The sequence below is a fragment of the Crinia signifera genome, chromosome 6 (genome assembly GCF_055691185.1).
Source record: "Crinia signifera chromosome 6, ASM5569118v1, whole genome shotgun sequence".
Lineage (NCBI taxonomy): Eukaryota > Metazoa > Chordata > Amphibia > Anura > Myobatrachidae > Crinia > Crinia signifera.
Window position 1 is genome coordinate 100,451,309 of NC_139222.1, and position 23,154 is coordinate 100,474,462.

The 23,154-nt window shown below is 44.2% G+C and overlaps 1 protein-coding gene across 3 annotated transcripts in view; it reads left to right on the plus strand.

The window, feature by feature from the left end:
- The window catches only part of SPO11 (SPO11 initiator of meiotic double strand breaks), a 31,714-nt gene extending 12,491 nt beyond the window's left edge, over positions 1 to 19,223 (plus strand). For all 3 annotated transcript variants that reach the window (XM_083146546.1, XM_083146545.1, XM_083146547.1), the window contains exons 7-14: positions 3,305 to 3,391; positions 5,049 to 5,085; positions 7,142 to 7,251; positions 7,679 to 7,778; positions 12,699 to 12,736; positions 14,396 to 14,472; positions 15,697 to 15,808; positions 18,787 to 19,223. In XM_083146546.1, the coding sequence (XP_083002672.1) occupies positions 3,305 to 3,391; positions 5,049 to 5,085; positions 7,142 to 7,251; positions 7,679 to 7,778; positions 12,699 to 12,736; positions 14,396 to 14,472; positions 15,697 to 15,808; positions 18,787 to 18,906 (681 nt within the window). In that variant the 3' untranslated portion in view covers positions 18,907 to 19,223. The remainder of the gene's footprint in view (positions 1 to 3,304; positions 3,392 to 5,048; positions 5,086 to 7,141; positions 7,252 to 7,678; positions 7,779 to 12,698; positions 12,737 to 14,395; positions 14,473 to 15,696; positions 15,809 to 18,786) is intronic.
- Positions 19,224 to 23,154: the final 3,931 nt, after the last annotated feature.

Sequence of the window (23,154 nt, forward strand, 5' to 3'; positions counted from 1 at the left end):
ATTGTGACCTTTTGGCTGATATTTTCTGTTTAGGCCAACCAATGGGATAGTTGACATTCCTGTACTGCTGCCACATTCACAAGAGCTCTCAATATCTCCTCCATTTCTAGGCTGGAAAGAAAAGCCTAGTTTCCCATATCATCTCACAATGGCCCTTCCGATTTATTTCGGAGAGGTGCGCACGCCACGCTGTGCGGACATCGTACGAAGAAACGCCCACCGGTCCTCTGCATTCGGACAGACTCACTCTTTAAGAAGAGGGTGTGTTTACGGACGACATACAAACCTTTGCGTGTGCGGTGGACACACACATATTCTGCACGGTCTTACCGCGTCTGCACGGTCTTACCGCGTCAGAACGGACGGGAACCTGCCCGTACGCACCGATGCGGTGTATTTCCGCAAAAATCACCACTATTACATTTATTGGTAAATGTACAAGTGACATGTATATTTATATTAGTGATAGGAAGTTCTGTCCATTACTTGCAGTGTAAATGTGTGTCAAAAATGCAGCATATATTTGTGTGTTTAGTAATGGTCCATTTAAGCTGCAATGGTTCCAATTGAAGCAATGACAAGAGTGTAATTAATGAGTAAAGGAGTGGATTGTATTGTGTTCAGCTGACATTGGTTGAGGTGCGCCCGTACTGATTGGGCGTTCCGAATGCATAGCGCATGACCGAGTGGTGTCCGCAAAGCAATACTTGCTTATGAAGACCGCATATTTCCTGCCTTTTTGTTCGCGTGCATTCGGTGTGCTGTCCGAATGTACGCGTACCATAATTTGTGCACTCCCTCGTGTATGCCCATGTTTACTCCCAGTTTAGCCCACTTTGAAACTACGCCCCTGTGTAGTTCCGAATGAAGCCCATAATACGCCCATATTTCACGAGTGAATGCGGTGCACATTTCTGTATGGTATTGGTGAGAACAAGTACGGAGACCTTGCGTGGCACATGCGCATAGCGTTGCCCACGCATGCGCAGACAGCTAAAAACCGCCATCCGAAAGAGTGCGCGAAAGTACGCACAGACCAGAATAAGGCCCCATGACACCACTTGAAAGGTAGTCCAGGATGACTACACTGCACATTGATATGCTGAACATATTTATCAAGAGTGTAAAACAGAATGCCTACTCAACACCAAACTGCAAAACATCCCAAAATCTGACCATGTCTCCTTAGTACACATAGATCAACAACTCAGCATCAACCAATAATTGGCATTGGTCACATCCACAATGGCAATAAAACACACTTAAATACCTCCACCCAAGAACTAATTAATACACAGCTGATTCACCTCTTTATCTGACTGTTTATAATGCACAGCTCACATCCTGTAGAACTACATATCCAATATGTACTGTCGACCCTTCATGCACATACCAAGGCTTAAGTTTGGTAGACAACTTGCCTGGGCTGCTCCGATTTGTTCAGATCCCACAAGCTGGGAATTCCAATCAGAAATTCACTTTCTGGAGATCCCAAACGTGCCCCCCAATCTCCCCCTGGTTCCTAAGAATTGACCACTACATGCTCATGGAGGAATATACATTTTCCTTCAAATTACCTTTATTATCCTCTAATACCTTTACCACTACTTGGTCCCCATGGCTGAATTTTAAAGAAAGCTCTGACTATGCTTCATACATTACTACACCCTCACCTTCAAATGCCCCACAACCCTAAATAAGACACTGGTTGAATACCCCGGTTCCTTCTTCCCTTTCTTAAGCCCCCCATACACGGTCCGTTTAACGGATCCGTTCTGTGCTGAAACAGCACACACCGGATCGGATCGCATCCCTAGTGCATGCAGTGTGCATGCACTGCGATCCGATCCGATGTGTACCTAGTACAAAAAGTATGTGCAGCACATACTTTTTGTACCGTACTATGTGATGCGCGGGAGCGCGCATCGCATAGTACAGAACGGAGCCATACACAACGGAACGTGTATGGGCTCCTTTAGGATTTATCACTATTTTATTATTTTCCTTTTTCCTCCACATTTCCCAGCTATTACCCACACTTTTGTATAAGGCATATATATACACAACAAAATATGTTACCTTTTAGTTTTGTGATGTCTATATATGCGTTCCGCTGAACATTCTCAGTCGGGACTGTATGTTTATTTTGTTTATTTGACTTGACATCCTCTCCACTCCTTGATGTCCCTTTGGAATTATCTACATCACAATGTATGTTTGTTGTTCTATCATCATAAAAACTGATTGTGTAAAAAAAAAGAAATTCACCTGCAAAGAAAAACAAGGGGCCCCACATTTATGCCAAGTAGATACCTAACATAAAAATTGGTTAAAGGACAAATGTTTGCTTTGCTTACAACTCAGAATTAGACCCTGAGGGGTAAATTTACCAAAGCTTTTAAAAATGAAAAGAAGTGATGTTGCCTGTAGCATCCAATCAGATTTGGTCTATCATTGCACCCTAGAAAATGTACATATGTTTACCTGTGGCGCTATGCCACAAAAAAAAAAATAATAATAATTGTTTGGTTTTTAACTATAGACTGTAAGTTTTTTGCAAAGGGACACTGGTTCTTATTCAGAAATGTACGCAGATCACACAGCCTCTGTGTATTTGTTCGCAGCAGCTGCGTGATAATATGCTTATGCCACAGGAGGCACCTTGTGCAAACAGACACCTCCAGCCGGCTTCCCTAATCAGCTGCTGCGTCCAGGGATGCAGCATCTGCTCATTTGTGTGAACATCGGTCACCTGAGTATAATCAGGATGGCCAGTGACGCAGCACTGGCTTCAGCACACCCAGAAAATTGGGGGCTAATATTCCTACACTTTCTACAATACTGTTTGTTGCCCTCCCCACACGCCAGCAGCCTGCCGATCATCACAGCCCAGTTCTGATTTAGGCCATATACTGGAAATGTAATGATACAATTAAGCAGTCATATATTCAGATTGTCAGAATATCTTAGAAATTCTGAAGCCGCTACACTATTTTGTGAATCTTAACAATGATGGTATAGTCAGCAAATATTTTCAATATATTTTCAAAATTATATGTATTTTACATTGTATTACGATAATATGGTGTCCAGCCAGTCAGCTCATAACTGCCATGTAATAGGCTGCATTTTAAAAATGGCAAGTAGGAGCTACTTCGTTGGTAGTTCTAAATCGTACATAGCCAAAATCTCCCCTTCAGTATGCACCTTTAGGGCATAAATTTCCCCCAATCCCTGCCCCCAATCACCAAATTTATCTGCAAGCAGGTGTCTGTAAATTGTCAGTAATTACCTTGCCTTTCAGCTTTCGACTTCCAAGGGCTGTCTGGCTGGTGACTTGATGTTTATGGAAGAAGATGGGACTAGAGTGGACTGTAGCGGTAGCTCATCGGTAAGGTGTTACAATTTGATGTTTCTATAATTAAAGTAAGCCAGCCATTCTCTTACAAATCGTAAAGACCACTATTTTGAGCCAATGTTCAACCTACTAATTTACTAGATATCCGTGATTTCACTTTGTGGCTTTTGTCTTTTAGTGACACTAGTATATCTATATGGTGCAGTATATGATAAATATTGGGGATAGCTGACAGCAGTAGAGCATGCATTGTTAGACTCTCAGGGTATTTCTTGTGAAAAATACCTGAGCAGTTCGGTGAGAGGATCTGCAGGGACACACGCTCTGTCCCTGTATGCCATAATTGATTCATCCCTGCGATTTATTAAATTACCACATTGCGGATTCAGGCAAATTTATCCCAACCCATCCGCATCTGATACATGGATTGTGATAAATATGCCCAATAGTGTCATCCTGTCAGGGAGAGTTATTTTTTAAAAAGAGTGTGCTAGCTACAAGAATAATCCCACTGATTTTTATTTCAAATGAGGACTTGTGTAGGCCTGTCACAGGGGTTTTATGAATTATAAAAGGGAAGGTGACCAAAAGAAATAAACAAAATGGACAGAAATAGTGTTTGTGTTTAATTGTGAATTTAATGTTTTTACCTACTAACCATAGGCATGCTTAGTAGGCAACAAAAAGACCAGGGTAAGAGATATTCGTAGAAGCGGGAAAATTATGTTATAAATTTAGATGTGAACTGAGGAGGCGGAGACTGCAGACAGGTTTGCGGAAAGAAAATGGTGATGGTGTGGAAGAGGACAGCAAAATGGTGTTGTGAGGCAGGAGGGAGAGAAGGCTTAAACTGAGTAAATGATGGAGATCAAGGGATGGAGGGTATATAGTGAAGGAGAAATGGAGAATAATAATGACTTACTACTTTACACAACACGCTCATAAACTTACTGTCACAAACTGGTTCAGTGCTCAGTGTCCCTTTTTCATCAGCAACCAGAGAAGGTCGCTGATAAAAACTAGACTCTCTTGCGGTGAATATGGCTGAAATCGCTATGTGTGTACGGAGCTTTAGTCTTTTATTGCCTGTATGGTGCAGCCATATTGAGATGGATTGCGCTGTCCCTGGCTTGTCACAGCATCCTTGATTGTTGCTTAGCCAGCTACATGTGTGCAGCCATGTTGTTTTCAAGTCATGTGAACACACCTTCCAACCGGGTTCCTGATCGTTGAGTCAGCCCTGTGTGCTGATGTGTGTCCGAGATTAGAAGACACAGCCCATATGTCCAGCCTAAGTTCCTTAAAAGTCCAAGTGCCAGTCTGGTTACAGTTCGCTGAGTTCCACAATTACGAAGCTTACTGTTCCAGCTTCACAGTTCTGGGATTCAGGCCTGAAGTTGAGTTCCTCTCTTTATGTTCCAGGGACTGGCTGGTAAATTCCAGTCCCTGGTTCCATAACCATTATGGGCCCCAGTCTTTCCTACCTCTTATGTCATGCCAGTTAATGCACATAATTTACATACATCCATTTAAAATGAGACTTCATAAAAATAAGTTACATCTGTGCATGTTACAATGCAGAAAGGGTAATCGTATTCTCATTTTATCATAATTAAATAATTTATGAGGAGAATCATGTTTTAATTATGTGTTATTCGGAACCATAAATCTGTTTTCCTTTTTACTTTAGGGAGTCCTTGTGCCATCTAATGTTGAAAGTATCACAAGTATCCTTTTAGTGTTGCTGCCAACATTGTTATGAAAATAAAACATCCAAATGCAAACAACTGTCTTGTATAGTGACCTTGCAGTGCTTTTCCCCTCCTGACTGTTGCTCATACAGATGCTGGGCAGAGATAGGGTGAGAGATGCTGGGCAGATGCTAGGCAGAAAGAGGGAGGAACAGATGCTGGGCAGAGACAGGGGACAGAAACCACAGAGAGGATAACAGATGCTGGGCAAAGAGGAGGCAGTTGCTGGGCAGAGAGGATGAGACCAATCCTGGGCAGAGAGAGTGGGCAGGTACTGGGCAGAGAGAGGATGGTGCAAATGCTGGGAATATAGCTGGAGGAAGAGATGCTCTGCAAAGAGAGAGAGAGAGAGATGGAACAGATGCTGGGCAGAGAGAGGGTGCAGATTCTGTGTAGATAGAGAAGAGGGACAGATGCTGAGCAAAGAGAGAGGGGGACAGAGGCTGAGCATAGAGAGAGGGGGCAGAGTCTGGGCATAGAGAGGGGCAGGACAGATACTGGACAGAGAGAGTGAGGGCGGACTGATGCAGGGCAGAGAGAGAGTACAGATGCTGGGCAGAGAGGGGGCAAATGTTGGGTACAGAGTGGGGGGGCAGATGCTGGGTAAAGTGAGGGGGCAAATGTTGGTCAGAGGAGTGAATAAATGCTGGGCAGAGAGGGGGGTAGATGCTATGCAGAAAGGGTGGTACATATGCTGGATATAGAGAGGGGGCAGATGCTGGGCAGAGAGAGGTGGGGGAAGATGTTGGGTAGAGGGGGGGGGGGCAAATACTGGGTACAGACTACAGAAAATAAATCTAAAAGTAGAAGTGTGTGTGTGTGTTTAAGAGAGAGAGAGAGAGAGAGAGAGAGGGCAGATCCTCAGTGTTGCAGGGGTCTGCTAGGCATTAAGCAAGTGACCCACTCCTCTAATCAGGAGGGGCTTCTATTCTATTCAGCATGTGCAGAGCTCCTCCAAACACAGCTCGACACATGCACTTCTGACGATGATGCTGAGATCAGTGGGGGAGGGGCTCAGCACAGCTGTGCGGGAGGTGCAGGGACTTCCCCTGCTGCTGCTCTCTCCAATGTAAACCATTTTGCCCCTATGCTGCCAGCACCGCAGCTTGTCATACACTGTGACAGTTGCAGCCACTGTCGCATTCCTGCAGTCAGTAACAGAGTGCCAGAGCAGGGATCTAGCCTGGTGCCTTTTTGCCTTACAGGCTCTGGTGAGTGAGTGGAGACAGGTGGCCATGACTCTCTTAGGGACATGCACATCGAAAATTCTTAGGAAATCGATTTTCTGAGCATTGACATGTGTTAGAGAGTATAGGCCAGAAGTATATACCTTACACCAACATGTAGCCTCATTGTTTCCTTGTGAACTCTTTAGTGTAATTCAATTCCCAGTTCCTTCTGCCTCTGTGTTCTATTCCTGGCACCTGACATGCCCTGTGTTCTGTTACCTGTTCCTGTTGCCTCTATGGTCTGTTCCTAGTTCCTGACCCTGTTTTCTGTTTCTGGTTCCTGTGATGACTGTGTTCTGTTTACCTGTTCCTGCTGCCACTTTAGTCTGTTCCTATTTCCTGACATCCCTGTGTTCTGTTCCTAGTTCCTCACATCCCTGTGTTCTGTTCCTAGTTCCTCACATCCCTGTGTTCTGCTCCTGGTTCCTGACATCCCTATGTTCTGATCTTTTTTTCTGCCATCCATGTGTTCTGTCTCTGGTTCCTGCTGCCTCTTTGTTCTGCTCCTGGTTCCTGTCACTGTTCCTGAGTCTCCCATTAGGTTTTGTCCCAGTATGTCGACTCACATTATATTATTTGATTGGTCTCCCACGTGTTTGCATGGGGAACCAATGTTGAAGCACTGCACATGGGCATAATCGGTTATGCGCATGTGCAGGGCTTCTGTGCGGGTACCTTTGCCGACCTGCACAGTCAGTGTAGCACTCGTGCAGGGGAGGGGGGGGGGGGGGATTTCAAATATCATCAGCTTTTCAAATATCATGAAGCGATGTGTTGAATGTATTTGCGGTTTAACACTAAAGACATGAGAACCTGTGCAAGGTTTGTCCTCATTATTGAAAAGGATGCAACATTCCAGAGGCTTCTGGATGACAACTTTTGCAGGAAGTATGGTCCTTGCATCCTTATCACGGTAAGATCTAACCATCTGCCCCAAGACAGTATCTTCCTAGAGCCGGTCCTAGTTAATCGGATGCCCTAGGCAAGATTTTGGTTTGTGTCCCCTAGCACTGCTGCTAGTTCTGCCCCGACCCATTGCACCACACTGTATTGCCCCTTATTCATATTACACCACCCTGAATTTCTCCTTATTCACACTGCACCACACTGTAGTCCCCTTATACAAGTTAAACCACACAAATGTGCAGGAAAGGTAGCCATTTTTGTTACTGTCCATTGCTGCACCCACCCATTGGCACTCCCGCTACTGCTGGCTTAGTTGTATGAGCTGCATAACCGTATGCATTCTAAATGCCCTAGGCATTTGCCTATGCCTGAGGCCGGCTCTGTATCTGCCACTAAGGGATGTTGGTAACCTCAGATTCTTTTTTTATTTCCAGGGTAAAGGAGTCCCTGATCTAAACACCAGACTGTTCATCCGGAAGCTGTGGGACACTTTCCATATACCTATTTTCACCTTGGTTGATGCTGACCCTCATGGTATGATATTTATATATTAAAGAAGTAAATCATCTCCTGCAAAAATGTTTGATTGAAGAACTACAAGGATAAGCAATTATTGCTCCAGGGTCTGGAAACCATCCTGCCAATGCATGCTTATCCTTCCACATCTTTATTTTGAGGTACCTGCATCTTAAGAAATACAAGCAATGAGATAGCACTCCAGGGGTAATGTAATACAGTCTGAGTTGCAGGAGGTGTTGGACTTCTGGTGAGAATGTCCTATTTTTAAAGCAGCAATCATTTATAAGGCAAAAGCAACTTGTTTTTCCTTGCAAATGATTGGCCCTTTAAAAATACGGGCATTCTTGCTGAAGTCTTACACCTCTGAAAACTCATACATTTATCCCAATGCTTCTCTTCCATCAATCATCCCCATCATTAAATTACATCTCCAAATTTAAATAGTCTTGTGTCTCACATCTCTCGAACAGGCAAATTTTTGCACGCTCTTGAGGTTATTTCAGGCTGTGTAAAAGTAGTATCAGAGAAGTAAAAAAAAAAAGGGGGAAGTGAATAACAGAAGAGGAGGGATTGAACAAAGATGAATTTAAGAACAGGTGGGGAAACTGCTGGACTAATGGATCATCAACTTGCTGTCACTGTTATGTCCCGGTTTGATTCCATCACTTTGGTGGGTGTAGGATGGGCCCATATATCAAAGGGACAGTGCAGGGCCCACCTGATTTATAGACCTATGTACAGTGGCGGATCCGCCTCGGGGCCCCCACACTCCAGTCTACGGTTGGTGGGTGGCAGGCAGTGGGGTCTGGGCAGTGCGGGGAAGCCCATGCGCCGCAGCGTGGAAGCATTGCAGCAGTGCTGGGGGATAGATGCTGTGTTCTCCCACTCATCTGCCAGCCCTGCATTTCCCTGCTGCCCTGCTCTTTTGTCACACTGTTCCTACCCCGCTCTCCCGGCCTGATCACCCCATGTCCCAGGCGCTAGCTGACCATGAAGAGGCTGTGCCCGAATAGCAGCTCTGACTCCGACCTGGATAAGACCATCAATGTTGGCAGCGAGAATAACTACTCCAGGTGAGTAACAAAGAAAAGAAAGAATGTCTCTGTGTGGTGCACCTAGAGATTTATAAAATATAACTTTTATTCATATAATTTTAAAAATACTGCGAAATATAAAACACACATACATATAAGACACGGACAATGGAAAATAAAAAGGATAAAAATCCTCACACCGTGGTTCCCCAGGGTGTGTCTCCCTTATTTATTTCAATTATCTGTATCAATACATAGATAACTGTTTAATAAGCGTGTAGTTATACTGCTGATGACTGTACTGTAACTTCAAAGATACTGTTTGTAAATATATCACATAAGAACAAGTATGTTTTCCACAATAAGAGAATAATATTATCCCATTAGTTTGTTAGTGCTCAGAGATGATCTCTTTAATTCTGATTCAATCAGCATCAGGCAGTAATACACAGTATGTAGTGGCGTCCTGGAGAGAGGCTCATCCTTAATACAGGTATATACTTAGTATGAATTAACTTTAACAGTAACCATGGTACTTGTTTCCTAGCACGGCGCCAGCGATTTTAATTGCAGGCATCGGGACCCAAAAAAATCGTGTTGATCGCATCGCATGCAACCAAATCGCATTCCGATGCGATCAACGCGATTTTTACATTGGAATCAATGTAAAATGGCCCCTGAGACCCAATTTTACATTGGGACCAATGTAAAATACACCCTAGACCCCAATTTTCATTGCATACCCGAAGCGTGGCGAGCGCAGCGAGCCCGCGAAGAGCGGCGGTATGTGTCCTCCGACCTTTTCATACCCCCACATGGAGTTGATTTTATAAAGTGTGGTAAGCACAGCGAGCCACCGAGCCCGAAGCGTGGCAAGCGGACGGGCATTACTTCACAGGTATTACCCGTGCGCTCGCCACGCTTCGGGCTCGGTGGCACCCATAAGGGTGGGTATACAATAAAAAATTGGGTCCATTGGGCCATTTAACATTGTACCCTATGTAAAATCACGTTGATCGTGTCGGTCGCATCGCATGCCATAATAATTTTCTCATTGCCGGCAATAAAGGCTCAAAATAGACAGAAAATTGGGTCCCACGACGGGTGCCGTGCTAGGAAACAAGTACCAGACCCATTTGTTTGCAGCGGCTGTTACAATAAGTTGCCGTGTCCTCCTAGTATCTGTGAGTTTATAGCACTCAACAGTCAGCGGGGAGGGCAGCAGCCGCAGCTTGCCTGTTTGGAGTGACAGCGGTGGAGGTACACCGCTTCACTCCCGAAGATACGTCTGCCTGAGGGAAAGCAGGACGCGTTGTTCAGCGTTACACACCACGTCTCAGGCTGAGATGGATGGGGTAGCTGAGACCGCACCAGAAGTTTAAGCTATACAGATCAAAATGTCAACATTTTAAAGGGGAGGGGAAGGCTGGGAGCACAGACACGGTGTGTACGGTCTGCGTACGCTTCGCAGAAAGATCTTCAAAGGACCAACCTGGCAGACATCCGGAGGTTCCTGAAGTACCTGTGATTCATGCATATTCATGACATGTAAATTAGAGGAGGTGTGGCAGTGTTAATCAACCTGTATTGAGCTGATGTTCTTGCAAAAAAAGTTTATATATTATCCTGGGGGAAACAAATGAATATGTTTGGATAATTGTGTAAATAGGAAGACAATTATATGGAAATAGGGAGAGGGACCTGGGAAAAAATATAAGTATATAAATTTGTGTGGGTTTTGGATTTTGATGAAAAGAAAATAAATATAAAAATAGGAAATAAATAATGTTGTAGACTCCTACATGGGTCTTGTCAATGTCGATCATTTATGTCTATACCATTCAGGTTACTGGAAACAAAATTGTTATCTAGAACATGTGATATATAGTGGTAGTGTGTATAATAGATTTTCTTCATAAGACTTCTCACGTTGAAATATGAAAGTATATTATCAGTTGTGTGCCAAGTGTAGTGTTAAGAGTGGCATGGATATTCATTTATAAGGCTTGTTATTATATCAATAACAAAGTTGTGAAGAATGGAGAATCCATAAGTTATCAAAAGATGTTGTTTTTTTTGGTACTTGTGTATTATCACGGCGCCCACGATTTCCATCGCAGGGCATTGTACAATGCGCGATGCGACACGATTTTACCCAATTTTTAATTGTATGGCTTCTGACCATGTTAAATGCCCCCCCCCAGACCCAATTTTTAATTGTATACCCACCCTCATGGCTCATGAGTATACAAAATGCCCCCCATTGTTAACGCCACCCCACTATCAATGCCAACCCGAAGCGTGGCGAGCCCGTGAGGGACGTCGGTACGCGTCCTACGACCTTTTCATACCCCCACTATCCACGTCAGCGTGGAGTTGAGCCCGAAGCGTGGCGAGCGCAGCGTATACCTGTGAAGTTATGCGAGTCCGCTCGCCACACTTTATAGAATCAACTCCACGCCAACGTGGATAGTAGGGGTATGAAAATGTCGTAGGACGCGTACCGCCGCCCCTCGTGGGCTCGCTGCGCTCGCCACGCTTCCGGTTCGCGTTGATAGTGGGGTGGCGTTAACAATGGGGGGGCATTTCACATACTCATAACCCATCAGGGTGGGTATACAATTAAAAATCGGGTTTGGGGGGCCCATTTAACATGGAAATCAATGGAAAATCACGTCCATCGCATCGCATGCCATTATAATGGCATGCGATGCAACGCAATATTAAAATTGTATACACAGCCCCGGGAAAAGGCTGAAATCGGGTCCAACGCATGCCATCGCATACCTTAATTAGTGGCATGCGATGCGATTGACGCCGTAATAATACACAAGTACCTTTTTTTTGGGGGGGGGGGGGGGTTTGAATAGAGAAGACCTGTTGGAACTGATAAGTATATAATATATATAATAAGTGTGCTGTTTAATTCTCAGATGAATGTCATTGTGTTTATGAGATTGTGCTGGAATGTGAGATGGTGAATGCTGTACATTAAATGAAATTCATATTGGGGCCCCACGGTGTGAGGATTTTTATCCTTTTTATTTTCCACTGTCTGTGTCTTATATGTATGTGTGTGTGTTATATTTCACAGTATTTTTAAAATTCTATGAATAAAAGTTATATTTTAGAACTCTCTAGGTGCACCACACAGAGACATTCTTTCTTTCTTTTCTTTGTTACTATAATCTAACTGTGTCCCGTGGTAGCACACCCCTAACTTGATACACGTCCTACCGACTAAGATCTATCTATAAGGGGTCCACCCAAAACAAACCCCAGATATTTTCTGTGCGATCGGTCACCCCACGCTGCATACTCACACACACAGCGACACAGGTCTGTGCGGGATACATCACATCCCATTCACTAGTAGGCTGTAGGGAGGGCTCACCTGGGGGAGAGGGGGTTTGAGAGGAGGGGGACCCGACAGTTTTTGTTGTCCATGGCCCCCACAGACCTTATTCTGGCCCTGCCTATGTACATGACACCCAGTGCCTGATCAACCAATGGGCTGATTATGCTGCAGCCTAGGATGCCAGGACTGGGACGAGTGGCAGTGCCATGCAAGTGACAGCAGGGGAATAAAATGATGGCCTAATTTATTGCATCTGTGTGGGCATGTGTGTGTGGGGGGTGACTTCCAGATGGCTGTGCCAATGTAACTTGATCTGCCTAAAGCCATGGTCTCCTTCCCACTCCACAAGCATTAGATCCTACATGTCAGTTGTATAACCTTTGCTACATGCACATGGGCAGTAGGAATGGCGAGTCCCTGAGCGCCCATACACACGTGTATTTAATGCAGCTTAACTGGAAATTATTTTAATATGTTATACGACTACAGATAGTTTGTACATGTCAAAGCTCCATCTCGCTATATGTTTTATCTTATAAATAGGGATTGAGATAATGTCCATCTACAAGTACGGCTCTGTGGTGAGTATACACTGACCTAAAACAAAAGCTGCAATTATATACAACAATTCATATTAATGGCTAATTATTTAAGAATTTCTGTTGTTCACTAAATGGGAAGTCAGATTGTGGAATTCTCCATCATTTGCTGAGATCATGGGCAATTTATACAGTCACTACATCGACGAGGGGAAGGTTGACATGCATTGGGTCCACCACTGAAGGTCGACATGCTTCAAGTTCTACACTCCTGAATGTCGACAGGGGCGTAGGTAAACAGGTCACTAGGTCAACATGGGCTAGATTGACAGTCAAAAGGTTGACATGGGTTTTTTTTTATAGCCAACATGTGCCGACAGGAGGTAATTCATGCCCTACAATCCACTAGTGTGTGGTTATGCGACCTAATCCCATGTCGACCTTCAGGTGTGTTACCTTGTTGCATATCGACCTTCAGTGGTCGACCCAATGCATGCCGGCCTTCAGTCTGTCTATGCTCCATACCCATGGGCTTTCTTTCCCTGAATTTCAAAGTGTATTGATGCTTCCCTTTAAAAAAAAAAAGTATTTTAGATACAATTATTAGGAGTTGGGTATGAAATCCCTGTGCTCAGCAAGAATACTGACAGCAGAATTATGACATTCAATATCCCGATGAGTATTCTACTCTATCTCTAACCCACCTCTCCTACAGCCTGACATCTAAGGGTACATTTACCAAGATCTATTGAAGATGGGATGTTGCCCATAGTGACCAATCAGATTTGACTTCTTATTTATTTAGCGCCTTATAGAAGATAATAGATAGAATCTGAATGGTTGCCATGTTCAGTAGAACTCCCATTTTAGCAAATATACCCTTAACCGTCCCCTTCGACAGCCGACCCCTGACTGTCCCCTCCAAAAGCCTAACCAGCAGTGGTGTAACAATAGCCCCTGCAGACCCCGCAGTGGCCTGGATGTGCCTGGGAGCATGTCAGCAGGGGCTATTAGTAGACGGGACCTGTCTGCTTCCCCTGCCATTGAAAATGTCCCTTACAAAATTGCCGCCACCTCACAACAGATAATTGTGTATACCTAGATGAGGTATTGTAGGAGCCATTTTGGAAATGGGATATTTTCAGTGGGACATGACAAGTTATCTGCAGGTATGCCACCCAGCGCCTACAGGAGATCCTCAAAGATGGCGGCAGCAGCCAGAAGGGGTGAAAACCCTAACAAGGAGCAGTACATATGGCAAAATGAGCTTGTACTCACAGTTATTGATACCCAACTGCAGGGGTGCACCTGTGGAATCTTAGCAGCATAGTGTCTATCCTTGTAATTATACATAATCCACAGAGCAGTGGCGGAACCTCTGAGTAGTTGGCCAAAGTGCAAAAATATAATTTAGGCCCCCTCCACTGCTCCAACCCAAGTTCACAATATGCCACACAGCAATGGGTGGCAACAGTGGGCCCCTTAGTCCTCTGGGTTCCCACTGCACTACTGTATATCTGCAGCAAAGCTTGTTGTGCCTTGTATATGTTTTAGACCTTGTATAAAACTGTTCTTTACATATTGTTTGAAAACCAGTGTTGGAGAAGCAAACCTGGCTCTACATTAGCTAGCATTTTCCAACTACTGAAATTGTTGAACAAAAGGCAAATTTGATAATTAATTCATAGCCTTTTCTTTCAGTCAATGTCATTTGAGGCTCATAATTTAACAGTACCTTCTATTGCCTGGCTCGGCATTCTGCCTTCCGACTTAGAGAGGTAAGAGACACTATAGTTGTCTTTGGTGGGATTGGTCCCTCTGTATAACATTGGGTCCCAGTGCGCCACTCTCACTTTCCTTTTTTATTTTTCATCAAACTATTTTATTGAAAAAAGCAGTAAATGTAAAAACAAAAATATTTTAGACCAAACGATAACAATAAACAGCGCAAGAAAGTCTTGTCAATAGACATAAAGAAAGAAAAATATACATAATTTACCAGTATATGAAGGAAAATACAGAAATATCTAGGAAAAGGTAGGAAAACATTCCAGAACACTCGGACCCAAAATTCAAAAAACTAAATTCTGAAGAGGAGGATGGGGGAGGGTGAAAGAAAAGTAAGGGTACGAAACTGAAGTCATTATGTATAAATAAGTTGTAATAAAGAAGAAATAATAGGTGTACAGAAAGGACCAAAACATATAGGTGGAAGAAAACTAAATAGGATAGGTGGGAAGACATCAGGAGGAGAAAGGGAGCGGGGGGGGGGGGGGGGGGAGCATGGTAGAGTGATATATGTAGGTGAGCAGTGGTGGGTAATAAAAACAGGGGACATATAGTTTAAGCAATGCCAAAAAGGGTTCATTATTGTGCAGCATACCACGGGTGCCAAAGGCACATCACAAAATGGGGTGTGGTCTCACAAGGAAGGAGCAGGGCCACATAATAGTACACTGAAGGGTACAGGGAGATATTGGGTTATGGGGATATAGTGGGAGGCTTGGGTGACAAAGAAATAGATGGCAAGTGACTGGGGTGGCAGGGGTGACCGGAAGATAACTGGTGACAGGGAGATAGTGGGTGACTGAGGCGGCAGGGGTGAGAGTGCTTGACAGGGATATATATATAGATTATCTGGTCTGTGAATGGAGTATTTTATGCCTATTTAAACCTGGCATGAATAGTTTATGCTGGCTGTTGTGTGGTTCCACACCATATATATATACACATGGCTGCTCCTCCTACCCCAGGCCTCCACCCTCACCTTGCCTATTGGTTTTGCTCCCCCCTGGCTGCTATACACTGCTTCTGGTCGTTCTCCTGTGACAGGCAACTCTGCCAGCTCTGTCTTCTCCCAATCTTTTCCCAGCCTCCTTCTGTATGGCTCTGGTATTCACTGGCAAGCAGGGAGTAGGATACACTGGCATGTGGGCAGTGGGAGACACTTGTCAATTGTCTCACTGGACAGGTAAGTGTACTACCTCCGATTTCTATTTCAGACTGAACATCCCCTGCCAAGCCTTAATTCCATTGTCAGCTCTGGACCAAAGGAAGCTGCTGAGTTTGCAGAAGAGGCCATATATCTCCTGCCAGCCACTATGGAAGAAAGAGGTTTGTGTGTACGGCCTCATCTGGAATACTGTATCCCGTTCTGGAGACCATGGGGGAAATTTACTAAAGGAAATTTGTAAAAAAATAGGTGTATTTGTATTTAGAAATACACTTATTTTGGACATTTAGGGGGAAATTTACTAAAGGAAATTTGTAAAAAATAGGTGTATTTGTATCCAGAAATTCACTTATTTTTGACATTTACTATCCCCAAAATACGGCAATTCGTATTCGTATTGATAGCACATCAATATGAATATGAATTGCTGTATTTTCGGCATAGTAAATGTCAAACATAAGTGTATTTCTGGATACAAATACACCTATTTTTACACCTATTTTTTACAAATTTCCTTTAGTAAATTTCCCCCTTACTATCCCGAAAATAAGGCAATTCGTATTCGTATTGATGTGCTATCAATACGAATTGCCGTATTTTCGGGATAGTAAATGTCAAAAATAAGAGTATTTCTAAATACAAATACACCTATTTTTTACAAATTTTCTTTAGTAAATTTCCCCCCATATCTTCAGAAGGATATAAATACATTAGAGAGTGTACAAAGAAGGGCAACTAAAATGGTTCATGGCCTACATCACAAAACTTACCTGGAAAGACTAAAAGATCTTAACATGTATAGTTTGGAGCAGAGAAGGGAAAGGGGGGACATGATAGAAAGCTTCAAATATATCAAGGGTTTTAACATAGTACAGGAGGGAAATTTTCTTCAAAAATAAGTAATAGAACACGAGGACATGCACTGAAACTGGAGGGAGGTAGGTTCAGGGGAAATGTTAGAAAGAATGGTACTTATGTAGTATCTGGGCTGCCGATTTCTAAATCGGGTCGGATCGGGAGATCGCATCGCATCGCATGCGATGCGATGCGATGACCCGATTTTTCCATAGGAATCAATGTTAAAATGGACTGAGTCCATTTTAACATGGAATTCAATGGGAAAAATGGGTCCTTTTCATACCCCTACTATCCAAGTGGGCATGGAGTTGGATATAAACCTGTGGCGAGCGTAGCGAGCCACCGAGCCCGAAGCGTGGCGAGCGAAGCGAGCCCCGCGAGGGGACGAATACCGTCCCCTCGCGGGGCTCGCTTCGCTCGCCACGCTTCGGGCTCGGTGGCTCGCTACGCTCGCCACAGGTTTATATCCAACTCCATGCCCACTTGGATAGTAGGGGTATGAAAAGGACCCATTTTTCCATAGGAATCATTTTAACATTGATTCCTATGGAAAAATCGGGTCATCGCCTCCGATATCGGATGCGATGCGATGCGATGCGATATCGCATCGCATCGCATCTGATTGTATGCCTTAACTTAAGGCATACAATCAAAAAATCGGCAGCCCAGATACTACATAAGTACCGAAAGAATTACTTCACAGAAAGGGTAGTGGATAAGTGGAATAGCCTCCCATCAGAGGTGGTAGAGGCTAAGACAGTAAAACAATTTAAACATGCTTGGGATAGGCATATGAATATCCTTACAAAGAAATAAGGATCAAAAAGGGTTGAGATTACCTGAAGGATAAAAAAAGGTGCACACTAGATGGGCCAAATGGTTCTTATCTGCTGTCAAATTCTATGTTTCTATGTTACACCGCCCAGCACCTCATGTTTATCTCGTTTGTGCATGCAGTTCAACATTCAACATTAGGTAGAACAATCAATTGAGATGAATATAGAGTATAGATTACAGTTATAAAAGCATACTGTCTAAAGGGGAAGCAAATATGACATCCACAGTACATTGGTCAGTCATCCAGCAAATGATCTGGTACTTGTTTCCTAGCACGGCGCCCATCGCATACCATTACATAAGGTATGAGATGCGATTGTACAATTAAATATCGCACAGCATCGCATGCCACCAAATGGCATGCGATGCAATGCGATTTTTAATTGTACAACCCTGATGGGTGCTTACAATGTTAAATGCACCCCAATTGTCCACGCCACCCCCACTATCAACGCCAACCAGAAGCGTAGCGAGCCTGCGAGGGGCGGCGGTACGCGTCCTCCGACCTTTTCATACCCCCACTATTCACGTCGGCGTGGAGTTGATTTTAGATAGTGTGGCGAGCGCAGCGAGCCACCGCGCCCGAAGCGTGGCAAGCGGATGCGGTATACATGTTAAGTCATCCGCGTCCCCTCACCACACTTCGGGCTCGGTGGCTCGCTGCGCTCGCCACACTATGTAAAATCGATTCCACGCCGACGTGGCTAGTGGGGTTATGAAAAGGTCGGAGGACGCGTACCGCCGTGCCTCGCAGGCTCGCCACGCCTCGGGTTGGCGTTGATAGTGGGGGTGGCGGTTACAATGGGGGTGCATTTAACATTGTAAGCACCCATCTCAAGGGCGTAACTACCATAGGTGCAGGGGGTGCAGCTGCTATGGGGCCCAGAGCTGAGAGGGGCCCGCTTTGCCTGTCAAAGTATCATGTGCTGTATACATTTTTCAGCATTAGGTTATAAATAGGGGCCCTTACAAACTTTTGCTATGGAGCCCACATATATCTAGTTACGCCACTGCCCATCTGGGTGCTTGTACAATTAAAAATTGCATTACATCGCATGCCACTATATTGTATGCGATGCGATGAGATGTATAAGATGCTGTAAGATCAAAATCGTGGGCGCCGTGCTAGGAAACAAGTACCAATGATCTTGTAAAAGTTACGGCACTGATACTGCTGAAAGCCCAGATAGTTGTGTATGAGGAAAATAGCTGCATTATCACCAAACATACTGTATTATGCTTTAGAACAATGTGCAGTGGAAGAACTCGCACTACAGCATAACCTGTTCTCTATGTTATCTTACAATTGCTGCAGAGCTCAACAGTTTTTATGATTGCAAGAAAAGATTGTCTTTATTAAATGGTAACATATGACTTACTGTATAAAACAAGGTACAAAACCACCTTTGTTTTACATTTATTATACCTTTATTTTTCTATTTAGCTGGAGATTATGACTTCAAGGAATATGAAGGCTGAAATTCAAGTGCTGACATCCCTCTCCTCCAGTTATCTTTCCAGGGTTTACTTGCCCAACAAGCTACAGTACGGTGGCTGGATCTGACCTAATTCTGCAGATGCAAAAGTTTAAAATCACTTTTTTTGTCTCCTAAGGTTTTTGCTTGCACTAGTCATATACAGTTTATCAGTCAGTTTTCCTTTCAATCACTTATACATTGTTACCACAATAAAGTTACTAAAAGCAGACAGAATAGGAACCTACTCTTTTTGGAAATGACATTGAACACTGGTTGAGTTGCTTACAAATTATGGGGGTTATTCTGGTTGATTTGCAAGGCTGCAAATTCAGTCTTGCGAGTCCGCCAAACCCCATCCTGCAGATGCCGGGCTGCCCGCCCCCCTCGAAGCGTGTGATCGCACGTACTGGGGGAACACCCACATGTTTCGATGGTCACCGACCATCGAAAGATGTGGTGCGTTCACGCATATATAAAGTGACTCTCAGGACTTGCGCTTCGGGCTAAAATGGGCAGGCAGCTGACATCCGGTGATGTCAGCTGCCCGGCCCCGGTGCCCATGCCACCCGGTGACTACCATATGAAGGCGTTCCCATGGGCGAATACCACAGCCCATGCCGCCCACAATGTTGGGTGCATGCACCTGGCCGCACGCACCCAGCGTATACACATACTCAGAAATGCGGCTGCGCATATGCAAATATGCAAAACATCGAGCTCGCATGCAAATTTGCATTCGAGCGAACGGACATAAATATGGTATATATATATATATATATATATATATATATATATAGTCAGGGAATTCAGGCGGCACTCCAGGATTTCATAAAAAAATTTGTGAATTTTTATTGTGAAGTCATCCAACATGTTTCGGGCAACAATGCCCGTCCTCAGGGATCCAATATATATATATATATATATATATATATATAGAGTTTTTGAAAGGAGGGCACTCACCAATTCGCAGATAAAATTTCTTTTATTCAGTTCATTAAAATATTGAACTCAAATAGTTGTCATCAACGTTTCGGTCCGCATTTCAGACCTTCGTCAGGACAGACATCAGGGCAACAAGAGATCTTACTCCAACAGAGACCTAATGGGAAATGGTCCCATGGTGAACCCATATACCCATCCAAACAGGAAGTGTCACCCACCAACCAATGGGATTCAAATCACTCCTAATCAACCCATTCATGGATATAGATCTATTTTAGAGACCATCTGGGTGTATTAACCCCGTAGAGAGCAAGATAATGTTAATCACACCACAAAATTAACAAGTAAAACGGCAGCGATACACACCACCTATATCAGATTTAGCGTGCGTTCCATTCCAATGGAACGCACCGCCATCTTGTTTCCGTCACCGGCGTATATAGCAAAAAGACAATTTCTTAATAATAACAGACACGACACACATACTTAGTGCGCCCCCTCACCTCAATCTCAATCAAAATATAAATCTGCGGGGCTGTCGGACCGATCGTCCGCATAGCCGCTTCAGCATCATATAGTATATGCGTCCTCCCCGAAGTGACGCGTAGCACGTATATCCGGTTGTCTTGCGGTGCACAGCGCGATGTATGCGCTCCAGCACCTAGCAACTGTATGGGCTGAGGTGATTGGGCACAATGTCTATGATGTGTTCAATTAACTATATGGTGGACAATACGATGTATATATTTCAGTAGCTCGCCCACATAGGGACTAAATTTGATGGGATGTGGGCATCAGGTAGATAGAATGGGCATTATACAAGATATGCATGGTATGCGAGGATGGATATTAGGTTCACAATAGGATCACCACTAACATATGTTAACCTAGTTCAATAAAGACAAACATAATACATACATACATAAAACAAAGAATCAACCCATAGGTGAATTCACCCATAGGTACTGTTATTTATACCAGAGGGGAAAGAATTTATTTTCACCCTCCCTGCTCCACTGTACCTACCAAAAAGGATAGATAAAAGTTGGACTGTATAGTCGTAAAGTCCTCCAAATCTAAAGGTGCTGTCCAAACCTATATGTAACAACATATGAAGAGGAAGTCCACCATTATAGAAATACGCCATATGGCAAGTGTTCGTTCAAACCCTTTGGTGAACAAGTATCGAGTTGCTGTATCCATTTCACTTCTCTTTGTTTCAAGAGCTTTTCGCGATCACCCCCGCGTGTTGGGACGGGTATGTGATCGATAATCATACTTTTAAGACTTGCGATGGAATGTCCTTTAAGGAGAAAATGGCGGGCGACCGGCTTATCGGAATTCTTCTTCTCCAGTGCCTCTCTTATTGAACGTCTGTGGTTCGCCATTCTTTCTCGAAACGTTCTGGTCGTTAGGCCAACATAATAAAAGCCACAAGGGCATACCAGAAAATAGATAATAAAAGTAGACTGACACGAGACTCTGTATTGTATTTTGATCCTCTGGTTGGTGTGAGGATGGGCGAACGTCGGTCCCACCAACATTGACCTACATGTCGTGCAATCTGCACAGCGGTAACAGCCATTTCTACCCGTCTGGATCCAATTCTTGTCCTCACGGGCCGGCATCAATGTTGGCCTCATTAGCATCTGCTTAAGGTTAGGACCTCTTTTAAACGAGATCATAGGTGGTATCTTGCTAATTGCCCCCAAGGAGGGATCCCTCGAAATAATCGGCCACGATTTTTTGATTGATTTTTGCAGCCTGTGGGACGCTGTGTTAAATGTGGTTGAGTAGATCATCCTTTTGTCATCAAAGGGTGCCTTTTTGGTCTTGTCCTGAAATCTTGATCTTGCTTTTTCAAGACATCGCATAACCACTTCACCTTTGTAGCCACGGGCCAAAAACCTGTTGGTCATCTCGGCTATTTGTCTTTCCGCTGTCTCTGGGTCTGAATTGTTGCGGAGAACCCGTAGGTACTGCGAAATCGGTAGCCCCTCCTTTAGTTTCTCCGCATGATGGCTCGTAGCATACAGAAGCCCATTGCGATCAGTCTCCTTTCGATAGAGTCTATAGCCCAGACCACTCATCTGTTTGAAGACCGTTACGTCAAGAAAGTTCAATTCATCGGTCCCCACATGTGAAGTGAACCTGATTGGGGAGTCCAGTAGGTTGAGATACCGGATCATCTCATTGAGCTCCACCAAAGTACCCACCCACACAATAAAAACATCGTCGATGTAACGCATATAACTCATTATGTGGGTACGATATCTAGAGAGGATGAACTCATGCTCGTAAAAGTGCATATAAAGATTAGCGTAAGCTGGCGCGAGGTTAGACCCCATGGCCGTGCCCCTGTTCTGGAAGTAGTAACCCCCGCCATAACTAAAATGGTTCTTAGTCAGAACCAGCATGGCGAGTTCCAGAAGAAATTCCACAGGGAGGCGGCCATGGGGTTCCTCACCCAATGCTTTTCTCATGGATAACAGACCTCCCTCGTGGGGGATCACGGTATATAGTGACGATACGTCGAGTGAGACCAAGAGGGCCTCCTGTGGTATTGGACCCAGTGTCATAATTTTCCCAAGAAAATCTGGTGTATCTTGTATGTAACTCTCCATTTTTTTCACACAGGGCTGTAGGAAAGTATCTACAAATACTGCCAAAGGCTGCAAAACCGAACCAATGGCCGATATTATTGGACGCCCCGGAGGTGCACTCATAGACTTGTGCACCTTCGGGAGCGTGTACAATATCGGACAAATAGGGGCATCAACCGTCAGATACTTGAAAATCTTCTCGTCTATCCATCTGTTGTTAACAGCACACTTCAGTCTACTGTCAACAAGTTTTTTCACATCATACATGGGATTGGTTCCCACTTTAGTGTATGTTTCAAGGTCCGATAGTTGAGACATCACCTCGGTATGGTAGGCGGTCCAGTCTTGTACCACGACTGAACCGCCCTTATCCGCTTGGCGGATAACTATTTGGTCATTCTTTTTCAAATTACCGAGGGCCACCCTTTGGGCTTTTGAGAGGTTGTCAAATGTTCTCGTTGCTTCAGCCCCTTGCATATCACATTCAATTTGTCTTAGAAAAGTTTTAATGCTCGGATTCTGTGAGGGAGAATCCGAGCATTAAAACTTTTCTAAGACAAATTGAATGTGATATGCAAGGGGCTGAAGCAATGAGAACATTTGACAACCTCTCAAAAGCCCAAAGGGTGGCCCTCGGTAATTTGAAAAAGAATGACCAAATAGTTATCCGCCAAGCGGATAAGGGCGGTTCAGTCGTGGTACAAGACTGGACCGCCTACCATACCGAGGTGATGTCTCAACTATCGGACCTTGAAACATACACTAAAGTGGGAACCAATCCCATGTACG